This window comes from Lepidochelys kempii, chromosome 4 (genome assembly GCF_965140285.1).
Source record: "Lepidochelys kempii isolate rLepKem1 chromosome 4, rLepKem1.hap1, whole genome shotgun sequence".
NCBI lineage: Eukaryota > Metazoa > Chordata > Testudines > Cheloniidae > Lepidochelys > Lepidochelys kempii.
Genome location: NC_136383.1, coordinates 56,500,159 through 56,513,180, shown reverse-complemented (window position 1 = coordinate 56,513,180; position 13,022 = coordinate 56,500,159). Strand labels below are relative to the sequence as shown.

The window sequence follows — 13,022 nt, the reverse complement described above, 5'->3', positions numbered from 1 at the left end:
ACAGCGGCAGAACTGTACCGCTGCAGCTGCACCACCATAAATTCTCCCACGTTGCCACTCTATGCTGACAGGAGAGAGCTCTCCCATTGGCATAATTAAACCAACCCCCACAAGCGGTGGCAGCTATGTTGGTGGGAGAACATCTCAATCTCTCTTATTTAAGTATTTATACACAGTGGAATAGCTTCAAAAGTCATTGGGCCAGAGAGTGAATAGACTGTAGAGTTCAGTGGTTAGGGCTTCCACTTCAGCGGTCAGGGCATCCACTTCAGCGGTCCAAGACCCAGAGCCCACTCCCCTTACTTCAATCACTCTTTATTGTTACAAAGTGAAACAGCTTCAACAGGAGAAACTGAGGGAGAGTCAGGATGTTACATAGCTCGGTAGTCAGAGCACTCTTCTACAGTGTTGGAGACCCCCTGTGCAAATCCTTTGTCTACATGAATAGAGTAGCTGAAGTCGAGGTACTTAGGTCTTCTTATCGCGGTGTCTTCACTGCGGTAAGTGAATAGCTGACGCTCTCCCGTCAACTCTGCTTGCACTTCTCGTTCTGGTGGAGTACCAGAGTAGAAGGGAGAGTGCTCAGCGGTTGATTTATCGCGTCTACAGATGTGATAAATTGACCCCGCTGGATCGAACACTGCCCACCGATCCAGTGGGTAGACAAGCCCTTAAACACCTCTCTCTCTCTCTACGTATTGTATAGGCCAGGGAGTCTAGGTTTCTAACACAAGCTTTGTGAATCCCAGTTGTTGTTTCAGTGATTTTCCTAGCACCTAGAAGTTAGGTAATGCAGTGCCAAGTCCCTTTGTGGATTCAGGCCTAAGTTCAGGCAACAAAAGTGGCTAAACTAAAGTTATTGAAATTTTCAAATAATCTGCCTTTGAGCAGAGTACAATATGAAAAAGCATCCCAAAAGGCTATTTTTTCTGCAAACGTACAGACTCCTGAGATGTCAGCTTATAGATAAGCAGCATTTTCAGTCTAACGATAGCATTAGGTTAAAAAAACCTATGTGCACTCCTGGGAGATGACAATATGAGAGGTGTAGGAGACAAGTGTATTCTACTCAATCTCTGAACAGTAGATTTGGAACAAGAGTCTTGGGTTGAGATATGGCCCTTGGTCTGCCTTTGTGAGGTTAATGGGCTTCTATTATATCCTGAGGCTGAGATAAAGTGTCCTGCTTCTCAGTGAGAAACTACACAACAGAGTAGAATAGCTGACACAGTTATGAGTGTCCCTAGACAAAGAGCCACTAGACCATCAGTCCCCATTTTTTACAAGCGTGCCACTTCGAGGCACATAGGTCAAAGCAGGCATCTGGTTGCCCTTCATGTTTCAGTCTCATAAGCCTCAGCTCATTCTCACAGCATCCATTACTTCTTATAAGCATGCAGACAGTTCCCTGTTCAAACTCTTTCTGCCTGACTCTTTCGTAGTGCGAGATACTACTGATGACTATTCCCTCTGATCTTTCAATTTAAAGAATCATTAGAGAGTATCCTTTCTGTGCTTCATACCACAAGGAGAAGAGATTTCCAAAGCTCTGGTAAACTTCATTTTCCTTCCTTCCTGATTTCTTAGGTCCTTGGACCACCTACAATGATCATGCTCTTGTCCTCAAGCTACTTAAACTCCTCAGATACATACCCTTTGAGAAGCTAGGATGCCACGCTTACTCAGTGTCACCAACTCCTTTCTCTGCTTGTCCCTGCTCTCACCTTCCATTTTGTAAGGGGGTACAGATGAGAGTTTTCTGAAAGGCAGGATTAAGGCCACAGGTTATCAAACTTGCTGATTCTATCATTTGGCTTATCCACAAGAAGTAAACACCTACCCTGAGAGACACTCCCATAAACTACAATTTTTTCCTACTAAGGCGATCTTGCAAATACAGACTTACACGGCTGCCACTCTGAAACCTAACATTTCCTATGTAAACTGAAAACACTGCATCTCTCTAAGACAGTTAACATATATTTGAGAGATGCAAAATATTTTAGAAGCATTGTTTAAAAAACAAACAAAACCAAAAAAACCCCTGCCTTCCACCAGTGAGATCATCCCTGCCCTTCACGTTCTTTATGATTTCTGAGGTGCCCTGGCTTTTGGCTTCAATGCAAGAAGATAATTGTGCCTTTGGTAAGCAGTGAAGATACAAATTGCCAGCTGGTGCTAGCATCTGGTTGTTCTGGCACAAGGAAAGATATTCTTGACCTACTTGGTAAAAGCATACTTCAGTTATAATCTTGAGTACTTTAATAGGATTAACCTGATATTGCAGTAATAATATTCAAAAGCAGTAAGTACTTGGATCACACACTAATTGGTTCCCACCAACACTTTCTTTTTCACCCTGCTTAACATGAAACTGCTATCTCCTCAGGACAGATAAAACAATGTACTGGGACATTGCTCCCTGCCATGCAGAAAGACAGCCCTACTGAGAATCTTTCTACATCCTTCCAAAGGGCTTCCGTACATGTTCCTAGCATCTTTGACAACTTACAGTGTGTTGCCAATAGTGCTGACATATCACAAGAGGTTTAACTATAGCTGTTGAAAGAAAACACTACTAAGAGCAGAGCGCTAAAGATGCCCTATCACTTGCCACATCAGAATTCCTGTTTCATCAGTGATGAAGACCACTTTTTCCTGGTTCTTCCAGAAGTCCAAAATAATCTCCTGGTTAAGGCCAAGGAGCCTCAATATTTTCCTAGTTCCAGAAAAATCTAAGTATGAGATCATGAGAGGTTGCATGACTAATAAAAAGTAAAACAGAAGATGCTAAAGAAACAGTCATGAGCACCAGTTTCTGCCATTGTGAAGAACTATCTTGTGTTTCCACCCCATTCCTAGTGCCTGGACAACAGTGGTAATACAAAGTAATTTCAAGAATTAAAAAACTAGATACTTATCTAGACATCTCAGATATACCTCAGTTTCTGTAAACGAATCTTATGTCCCGCACTCAACCAATTAAGCATTGGGAGTGGGAAGGGAGCGAAAGTTTAAAAAAAAAAAAAAAAAAGGTTGCTTCACTATGGCTATGTAAAGGTGAAACATAAAAATGCACATGGGAATCCTGTTATCCCAATCCAAGAATATTTTGTTGGTGTAACACATAGCAAATGCGTGCATCACATTTACAGCAGAAGGAGGGGGGAAATTTACACATACACACAATATCCTGCTGTGCTTAAACAAGGATAAATACTAGAGGTTAGAAACATGGGTTTAGCAAGAGGGTGTATCCCAAATAAAATCTTATTCTCCCTATTCCCAACAGCTCATCACACTATGGATGAATTTGCCACGCACATTTGGGTCCTATATATTAAAAGGACACAGTCCTGCTTCCATTAACTCCAAGAAGCAGAAGCAGAACTTAAGAGATTCCTCTCTCTTCACGTTCTTTGCAGGTAGCTGAGTTGTCAAATTGACAATCCAGAGATAGTTACATATATTGGAGCTGGGGACAGACCACTCTCTGTGGAATGTCCTCAGCATCTCTGATCCAGCAGAGCATGAGTTTGCATGCCCTTCAGGACATGATGCAAAGCATGTTTAACCAGACTTGTCGAAGGATGTGAAATTTTTAAGTGGCAGTTGTTAGGTTATATTTATTGCTGTGATGTGTGCTGTTGAATTTGTTTGTGGCTATAGATAAGTTATAAGCACTCTATATACATTAAAAAACAATAGATTGACTGATATTTTTTAAAATGTCAATAGAATTTCTTACTGTATGTGGCCAAACCCATAACAAAGTATGTAGTGTCTGAATTTAGCGGATTCAGCATATCATGACACAGGGTTTGATCAGCCAGTTCTTATATGCCAAACAGACATTTAACTGACAAACAGCAAATTTGCCTTAAAGTGCTCATCTGCACTGGATTGGTCTATTTCCAAGAGCTGTAAAGAGTGACTCAGAGCTGAGACAAGCTTAACACAGCACCTACTGGCTTGGTCACAGAGGCTGAGGGCTCTCTTTCAGCTCACCTGATACAGTGGCTGCTGCAGCCACCAAATCAGAACTCTTGTGGTTCCAAGTATCAGCTGAAGTAACGGGCAGGAAGTACAAACAGCTTGTCCTGCCAACAGAGACATGAAGGACTGAGGTAGGTGGCTACGCTGGCTGTGGTATGGTACCTGATGGTCAGGCACCATACACAAGAGCCTTCCACTGTATTTACAACATACGCACCTCCACTAATGGTGTAGAGACAATTCAAGCCTACTGCCAACGTCCTCTGTTGATTTCCATTCGAGTCTGCTTAGTCAGAAGGGAAGAGCAAGTAAAGAATAAGTGTTTCTCCACAAACTGATGGAGTCCTGACCGCAAAGGAGGGTTTCTATGGGCTCTTATGGATGGTAGAGTCATTTTTTGTACTCTTCCCTGTCCCTGCATGCTTTCTGCCCCAGGGTTTGCTCTCCTCTATATGCATGGTAAACAGATCTATAACAGAAGCTAATGTTGGTGAAATTTGGTGTATATGCTAATTGGAGCATATGCTAATCCAATCATGATGCTGAAGGACTTTTTGAATATTCCTGTAAACTCTGTTGATCATGGATAAATGAGCAAATTATTGGGAATCTTTTTTCCTTTTATTCTACCGAGAGAACCATGAAAGTGATGCTTCAATAGCGGTATTATTGTTGTTGCTGTGCATCTGATGAATAGAGCAAACGGGCACACTCAATGAGCATATAACAAGAGAGACACAGTGAGCCAAATGCTGACATCATTTGCACCCTTAAAACCCCACTTAAGTTAATAAGACTGCAGAGGTATAGAAACAGAATTTGTCCTGATGAGTCTAACCAGTACATGGAAAAAAAAAAAAAAAAAAGATACTATGGATGAAAGTTTATAATGATCCTGATAGGAATCAATCAGTTTTAATAATAACCGTACTAAAAGCCACCTACAACAGGCAATACCTCCTTCATGAAACCACTTTAATAAGCACCCAAAGTTTTTGGCATTAAATGTATTTAACTATTATTTAAAAGATTACTTTTACTAGGTCCCCATTTTGATGGTCTTCAAGGTGACCTAGACTAGGGATGGGAAAACTTCTTTTGTCTAATTTCATATTGACTTAAACATCTGAGGTGACATTCGGGCCACATTGATTTCAACAGGGCCAGGATTTCGCTCCTGGCATTTGAAAAAGAGTGACTCAAATGATACTGAAAATTCTGCTTAGACAAGACCATGAAAGAGAGACTACATGGAGAATAAAGTCCAATTCTTTAAAAAATGGAAAAAATGAGTAGAGAGCACGCAACTAATGAAAACATAGTTTCAGTATATTTATGTATCATATGCAGAGCACCCACTTGTACCAGTCTGGCTATTGCACACCCAAATATGTAGCATAGGCACCTTTTAAGTAGAATTTTTTTTAACTGAATAGTCCCTTTTGTTTAAAAAGGAGATTGGAGGATGATTATGGGTGTTAAGTTATAGAGAAGGCTTGCAAAAACAAGGACTGGCCTGCAAGAACTCCACAAGATTCTCCTATCCCTGCTTAAGGCAAGAGCCATTGCCTTACAAATCAGAGAAGGAGTCTTCTTCAATAAGAGCAATGGCCCATATTTTTAAAATGTATTTAGGCACTTAGAATGCAGATGGCTGCCCAATGAGATTTTCAAAAGTGCCTCAGCTCCTAGCTCCCATAAATTTTAATGGGAATTAGGCACTTTTTTAATATTCCACTGGATGCCAACCTTTAAAACACCTTTAAAAGTTTGGCTCATCGTAAGTGTCACTGAAAGTCATTAGGGCCTTAGCCCTAAATCACTTCTGAAAAAGGGATTTACGCCTCCAGTTTGATCCATTAAATGCCAAAATATAAATATCAAGCCTCCTACAGGATGACTGTTTTCAGAGTATTTTACAATGCAAGAGCTTTCTCTTGTTCTGAACAAGCCTGCATCACTATAGGTGAAACAGCAATATTAACATAACAGTGTTATGGGAGTTAAATTAAAACATTTCCCTTCCCAAACAAATAAAAAGATATCTGGAATACATCCAGAAAATTTATTACTAATCCTACTGCTGAAACAAACTATCAGACAATTAGCTAGTCACATCTGATCAAATAAACCACCACCACAGAGTGCCTCTGGGTAAGCCTCAGGGAAACACCAGTGAGAAAAGACTGGGGATAGGAAGGAAGGAGAATGGTGTAAGTAGGGGAATAAAAAATGGAGTTATAAACCTAGCTGTTCCACTGTCTAGGCCTGTGGTTTTGGGCAAACCACTCAGCTTTTCTGTGCCTGTGTCCTCTTTGTGCCTCTAAAACAAGGTTAATACTTCCTTACCTGGAAGATGCATTAGTTTTTGTTTTTTAAACTGCCCTTTGCAGATGCAAAGGAGCCAAATTCCACCCAGTTACACCAGTGTAAATCCAGACTAATGCTGGATTGAAGCCAATGGCGTTAGAATTCAACCCTAAGTAACTACTCTTGAGTGGTCAGTTTGGATGAGCTATTACCAGCAGGAGAGTGAGTTTGTGTGTGTATGGGGGTGGGGGTGATGTGAGAATCTGGATTTATGCAGGAAATAGCCCAGCTTAATTGTCATGCACATTGTGTAAAGAGTTATCACTTTGGATGGGCTATCACCAGCAGGAGAGTGAATTTGTGGGGGGGGGTGGAGGGTGAGAAAACCTGGATTTGTGCTGGAAATCACTTTAGATAAGCTATTACCAGCAGGACAGTGGGGTGGGAATAGGTATTGTTTCATATTCTCTGTGTATATATAAAGCCTGCTGCAGTTTCCACGATATGCATCTGAAGAAGTGAGCTGTAGCTCACGAAAGCTTATGCTCTAATAAATTGGTTAGTCTCTAAGGTGCCACAAGTCCTCCTTTTCTTTTTACTCTTGTTAAGGTGCCTTGTGGGTTTAGACAGAAGAAAACGCAATGGGAGAATGCAAATGCCTTGTGGAGATGGGGTGGGACTGGGAAGGCACAACATGCTGGGGGAATAACAAGAGAAGGTGCCTTACAGGAATACAAGGTAAGAGGTCATACCAGCCTCAGCAATGCCCCTCTTAGGAGCCAGCCATCCTGGACTTTACTCCTCAGCTCCTGCAGGTGTCTCTCTTACCTTCCACTAGCTCCTCCAGGCTGGTGAGTTTCCTGCTGCCATCAATGGTATAGATGATGCGGACCCCCTGGGGCAGGTTCACATTGTCCGACAGCGACCTGGTGAGTTCGATCAGGAGAGCATCGAAGGAGCGAAAGCGGTCGCTGGAAATGGCAAACACCAAGCCCTTGAAGTACCTGTCCCCATTGCGGTAGAACCGGGCTTTCTTTGCTTTCTTCTCCGAGCTGAGGGCCTGCAGCGTCCGCGTGCGGTAGAAGCTGCAGTGGGCGCTATGCGCGGGGCTTGGGATGAGCCCGTTCCCCTTGGGCCCGGAGCTGCTGCTGCAACTCGAGCCGGTCCCCGCTCTGCGGGCCCCCGAGCGCTGCTGCCTTTTGTCCCGCTCCTCAAAGTGCTCCAGCTCAATGCTCCTGTTGCTGGCCATTTATTGCTTTATTTATTGCACCCTCGCCCCTTCCAACAGCTAATCCCCCTGCTTTCCCCCCAGACTCCACGGAGCCGAGTCTCCAGAAACCTGCCGCTAAACCGGGCTCAGGGCATGCAAATACAGCGCACACCTAATTTCGCATCACTCCGAGCCACCCCGCCTGGAAGGATCTGGCGAGAGAGCGGCGCCGACCCTGCTCAGTATTTACACCCCTGAGCGCCAGCGTTGCCCTGGGGACTAACTGTCCTGCGGTGTGCTGATCTTTGCCCCCTCTCACGGCACACATGCACCCCCTCACAGACGCATCCCTGCTGGCTGCCCAAGGAAAGCCTAACTCAGCATCTCGCGGCCACACGCAGCAGCAGCAGCTAGGACACAGGGCACAAACTTCGGGAGGCTGAGGAGTTGCTGGCGGGGGCAGCCGCCTCCCAGCTGTGGCCACGCCGCCTCACACAATAAAGAGGATGCGGCTAGCCATGATGTCCCCAATCAGGCCATTCTCTGCGGAGGAGGTGGGGGTGGGGAAGGCATGTCTCTCCCGCCCGCTCCCAGCGTCTCCCAATCCGGAATGCCCAGCTCCAATCGCCCGCCACAGCGCGCCGGGAGCCCGCGGGGCTCGGATCACATGGGCGGCCCGCAGGCAGGGGGATGCCTCGCGCGGCTACCGCGCATTCGCCGCTCGCCCACAAGGCGCAGAGGAGAGGCACGAATCCAGGCTCCTCCGGGGGCGGACAGCCCTGCAACAATCAGCCCCCGAGTCAGCGGCCCCGCCCTGCACGGCTCCAGCGGGTAGGAGCAGCAGCTGGGGAAGGCTGTTAGTGGAACTACCCTGTGAAAAAGCAAACGCCCGGCCCCCTAGCTTCCCTCCCCCCTACGCCTTTCTATACCGGCCACTTCTATAGCCCGGCGCACAGGATCCAACAGGAGGAGCGAGCTGCGGCGGCAACCCAGCCACTCCGCACTCATGGCAATGCAGCGTGTGAGGCAGGCGAGGGCTTCTCCCCGGTCCTAGACAGACACCATCTCCTGCCCTAATGAGCCCAGCTGGGTTTGAGCAAGAGCTGCCTGTTATCAGCCCCATTGTAAGCAGCACTTAGGCTGCAGCTTATACCTAGGGCCCTACCAAATTCATCGCGGTGGACAACACCTCAGGGACCTCAGTGAATTCTGATCTTTTGTGTGTTTTTACTTTACACTATACAGGTTTCACAGTTTTCAGAGTAAGAGCCGTGTTAGTCTGTATTCGCAAAAAAGAAAAGGAGTACTTGTGGCACCTTAGAGACTAACCAATTCATCTGAGCATGAGCTTTCCTGAGCTACAGCTCACTTCATCGGATGCATACCGTGGAAACTGCAGAAGACATTATATACACAGAGACCATGAAACAATACCTCCTCCCACCCCACTGTCCTGCTGGTAATAGCTTATCTAAAGTGATCATCAAGGTGGGCCATTTCCAGCACAAATCCAGGTTTTCTCACCCTCCGCCCCCCCCCCCCCCCACACACACACACATAAACTCACTCTCCTGCTGGTAATAGCTCATCCAAAGTGACCACTCTCTTCACAATGTGTATGATAATCAAGGTGGGCCATTTCCAGCACAAATCCAGGTTTTCTCACCCCCCTCCAAAAACCACACACACAAACTCACTCTCCTGCTGGTAATAGCTTATCCAAAGTGACCACTCTCCTCACAATGTGTATGAAAATCAAGATGGGCCATTTCCAGCACAAATACAGTGTTTCTTCAACTGGGGGGGGCTTGACCCAAACGGCAGTTGCAGGTGGGGTGCAAGATTATTTTATGGGAGGTCATGGTATTGCCACCCTTACTTCTGTACTGCGTGGCTGGAGAGCGGCAGCTGTTGGCCAGATGACCAGCTCTGAAGGCAGCACCCTACAGGAGTGCAGAAGTAAGGGTGGCAATACCATACCATGCTATCTTTACTTCTGCACTGCTGCTGGCAGCAACGGGGTGGCCAGCAGCCGCTGCTTTCCAGCTGCCCAGTTCTGAAGATAGCATCACTGCCAGCAGCAGCGCAGAAGTAAGGGTAGCAGTGTTGCAACCCACCCTACAACTCCTTTTGGGGTCAGAGCACCTACAATTACAATACCTTGAAATTTCAGATTTAAATAGCTGAAATCATGAAAATTACAATTTTTAAAATCCTATGACCATGAAATTGACCAAAATGGACTGTGAATTTGGTAGGGGTCAGCCAGCTAGTGTGTAAAGCACCATCGCAGAGGAAGGAAAGTTGTGTGTGTGGATGGGAAGGAGGTTGAAGCAGCTCCCTGGTCAAAGCCAGTTAACTTCAGTGAAGACAAGCCCTGTCACTCAAACCTGGCAAAAGCAGGGAAAATCAAGAGAAGAACTAAGGATCTCTTCATTCTTCCACTTGTTTTGTGCCTTCGTATTGCTGATGCACGCACCTACTGTATGTCCTGGAGGAAAATTAAATTGCATAGTTGGAAAATACATTACCTTCTTGTGGTAAAACATCCTCTCAAGCCACAAGGACACCAGGCCAGATCTTTGTAAGTTAATGGTATTTCAGTGGTGTAAGTGAAATCAGAATCCAGTTCACTATCTCGATAAAAAGTATATTATTGCTCAGAACGTATTTGTCTTAAGTATTTATGTCTGAGTTCTCCTTTTAGTTACATTGTAACAACAATGACCTCCATGGAATTATTCTGGGTTTTTTTTTACTTGTGTAATTGATCCTAGAATTTGGGCTTTGTGTTTTAGGTCACAAGCCCAGTTAGCTTCAGGTTGCTTGGTTTCTTTATTGTTTTGAAATAAATATTGTCATTGAGGACAGGATAAAATATTAATATTTTTAAAACGTTTCCTTACCTAGGTTACTAATTTTAGTCCCAGATCTGGATTTTTGTTATAAACCAGTACCTAGAGTCCCGGTCCCTGGAATCATGTGACTAGATAAGCTAAGATTTCATTTTAAAAAGAGTTTCTAATCCTTACAGTTGTCAAAAAACAACCTTGAAAAAGTAATATATTCCTTAAAAGTGTGAAGTCAGTCTGAAATAGTAGCTTTAAGATTTGTGAGTTCCTCCAGGTTTCTCAATGGGGTATTAGAACTCCAAATCCCACCTCTCAGGAAAGCTCCACCAGAGATTTCCTGTGATAGAGGGGAACAGTGCAGAGGGCTCAACCCATCCCCACTCTAATAGATATGTCCCAACTTCTAAGGCAAATACTAGGGAGCCCTGATGCTGCCTGTTGGGAGGGAGAGGGGATCCCTGTGCCACTCCTGGAGAGAAAAAAGTGTCCCCCCTCTACTGCTGTTCCTGGCTCTAGGAGCTGAGGGTCTCCCCCACTGCCACTATTCCAGGTGTGGTGGGGAGTTACAGGAGTATAGTCATGATAGGACTTGTCTTTAGGGCTGCAGATTGCCTCAATCCAGCCAAGTCCTGCCCTGATCTCCATGTATGTATGGGGCTCTGCTGTGCTTATTAATTACAAATCAGTGAGTAGTATTTTCTAACTTAAGTTGAGTGTTGAATTCATTGCCTATTTTTATGGATGAGAAGGATATGAAACAAATGAGAACGGTCTATTGCTGTGTATATTGAGACAGTCAAATGAATAAAAACATTTCTTGTTGTTTACATTAGACATTTTGAACAGAAGCAGGTGTTTTTAATGTTGCTTGGCACTTAGTAAATCATGCCCAAGGTGTTACATTTATCTAATTGTTACTTTTAAGAAGTTGTTAGAAGGTCATCCAAAACCAGTTAATCTGTTTCTTTCATTTCTGTATTCTCTTGCATTGCACCTCTTTGCTGTCTGTGTTAAAGTAGCATTTTCATATACGTACAGCAGTATACTCAAAACTATTTCATTAATATTACTTTTTCAGTAAGGCTCACAACTGAAACATTCACTTTAATCTTTCAAAAATTAGGTGTTGTCTGTTATTGAATGCTTGCATTTAAACAATACAAGAAAGTCTCTTAAAGAATACAAGAACATTCTAATGCAATTATAAATAAAATATTTAAGTATATTATGAAAATCTTTCTTATGCCCCTGTTGAGATCAAGCCTTCAGTTTCTGTATCTTTTATCATTTTGGTCATTGTTCATGCTGCTGTGTGTGACTGAACTCTGTGGCATTAGAAATATGATGGGGATGCTTTTATCTATATTTAACTTACATACTACGTATGCTAAATAAGTATTATGGTCCAGTTTAAATAAAATTTAGAGAGGATAAAATATTCAAGGGAATTTCTTTCAGTCCTTTCATTTTTCAAGCAGATCCACAAGTGCTTATTTCTTAATGACTTCACTCTTCCATTATCATGTGTAATAAAGTCTAAATTAATAGCTAGGTTAATATCTTAGAGAAATACATATTCTTTTCTGCTGTTATTCCCTTAAGAAATATGCCATGAATTCTATTTCTCTGCAACATATTGTTTCTTTTTAACTTGATACTTCTGTATGACTCACCTAAGGTTTCTATATATGCAGTGTTGTTGTAGCTGTGTTGGTCCCAGAATATTAGAGAAACAAGATGGGTGAGGTAATATCTTTTATTGGACCCATTTCTGTTGGTGAGAGAGACAAGCTTTTAAACTTACACAGAGCTTTTCTTCAGGTCTGAGAAACGTATGCAGAATGTCACAGTTAAATACAAGGTGGAACACATTGTTTAGCATAAAGAAAAGGAGTACTAGTGGCATCCGATGAAGTGAGCTGTAGCTCACGAAAGCTTATGCTCAAATAAATTGGTTAGTCTCTAAGGTGCCACTAGTACTCCTTTTATTTTTGCAAATACAGACTAACACAGCTGCTACTCTGAAACCCATTGTTTAGCATAAGTAGTTAACACACATTTCAAGGGACCATTCAAGGTGCAGTGGCCTGTTAACACCCCCCCAGTCACAGGAGGAAAAGGAAGTGTGGGGGGAGGGTGAGAGGGAGGAAGGCAGCTGGGGGTGGGGGTTGTTAGTGAGTTATAGATTATTGTAATAAGCCATAAATCCAGTGTCTCTGTTCAAACCATGATTTTTAGTGTATAACAAACTTATGAATTTAAGCTCTCGGGCACATCTTTTGAAAGTGTTGTGCAGGTTTCCTTTGAGGATGTGGACTGATAGGTCAGATATAGAGTGATCGCTTTGTGAACATTATTCATCCCCAGCTGATATGGTGTTTTTGTCTTTTATCATTTTCCTGTGTGAGTTCATTCAAGAGTGTCTGGTTTCATCCACATAGTTACTGGGGCAATTAGGGCACTGGATGAGGTACATCACATGTTGTGTTAGCATGTGTAGGACCCATGGATCTTGAAAGGAATGATCATTGTAGCAGTGGAGATATGTCTTCAAGTTTTGCGTCTGTTATTCTGGCAGGTCTGGTGCTGCTTTGAGTTGGTGTGTCCTGATCTGTGGGGAGCTTGTTTCTGTTATTGAGCTTGGAGAGGTTGGG

General features: G+C 43.6%; 1 protein-coding gene across 3 annotated transcripts in view; it reads right to left on the bottom strand.

The window, feature by feature from the left end:
- DCLK2 (doublecortin like kinase 2) overlaps positions 1-8,528 on the bottom strand; it is a 146,666-nt gene extending 138,138 nt beyond the window's left edge. Inside the window, exon 1 of one of the 3 annotated variants that reach the window (XM_073341328.1) lies at positions 7,135-8,528. In XM_073341328.1, the coding sequence (XP_073197429.1) occupies positions 7,135-7,555 (421 nt within the window). In that variant the 5' untranslated portion in view covers positions 7,556-8,528. The remainder of the gene's footprint in view (positions 1-7,134) is intronic. The other 2 variants (XM_073341326.2, XM_073341327.2) reach the window with 2 other exon arrangements.
- Between the last annotated feature and the right edge of the window lie 4,494 nt (positions 8,529-13,022).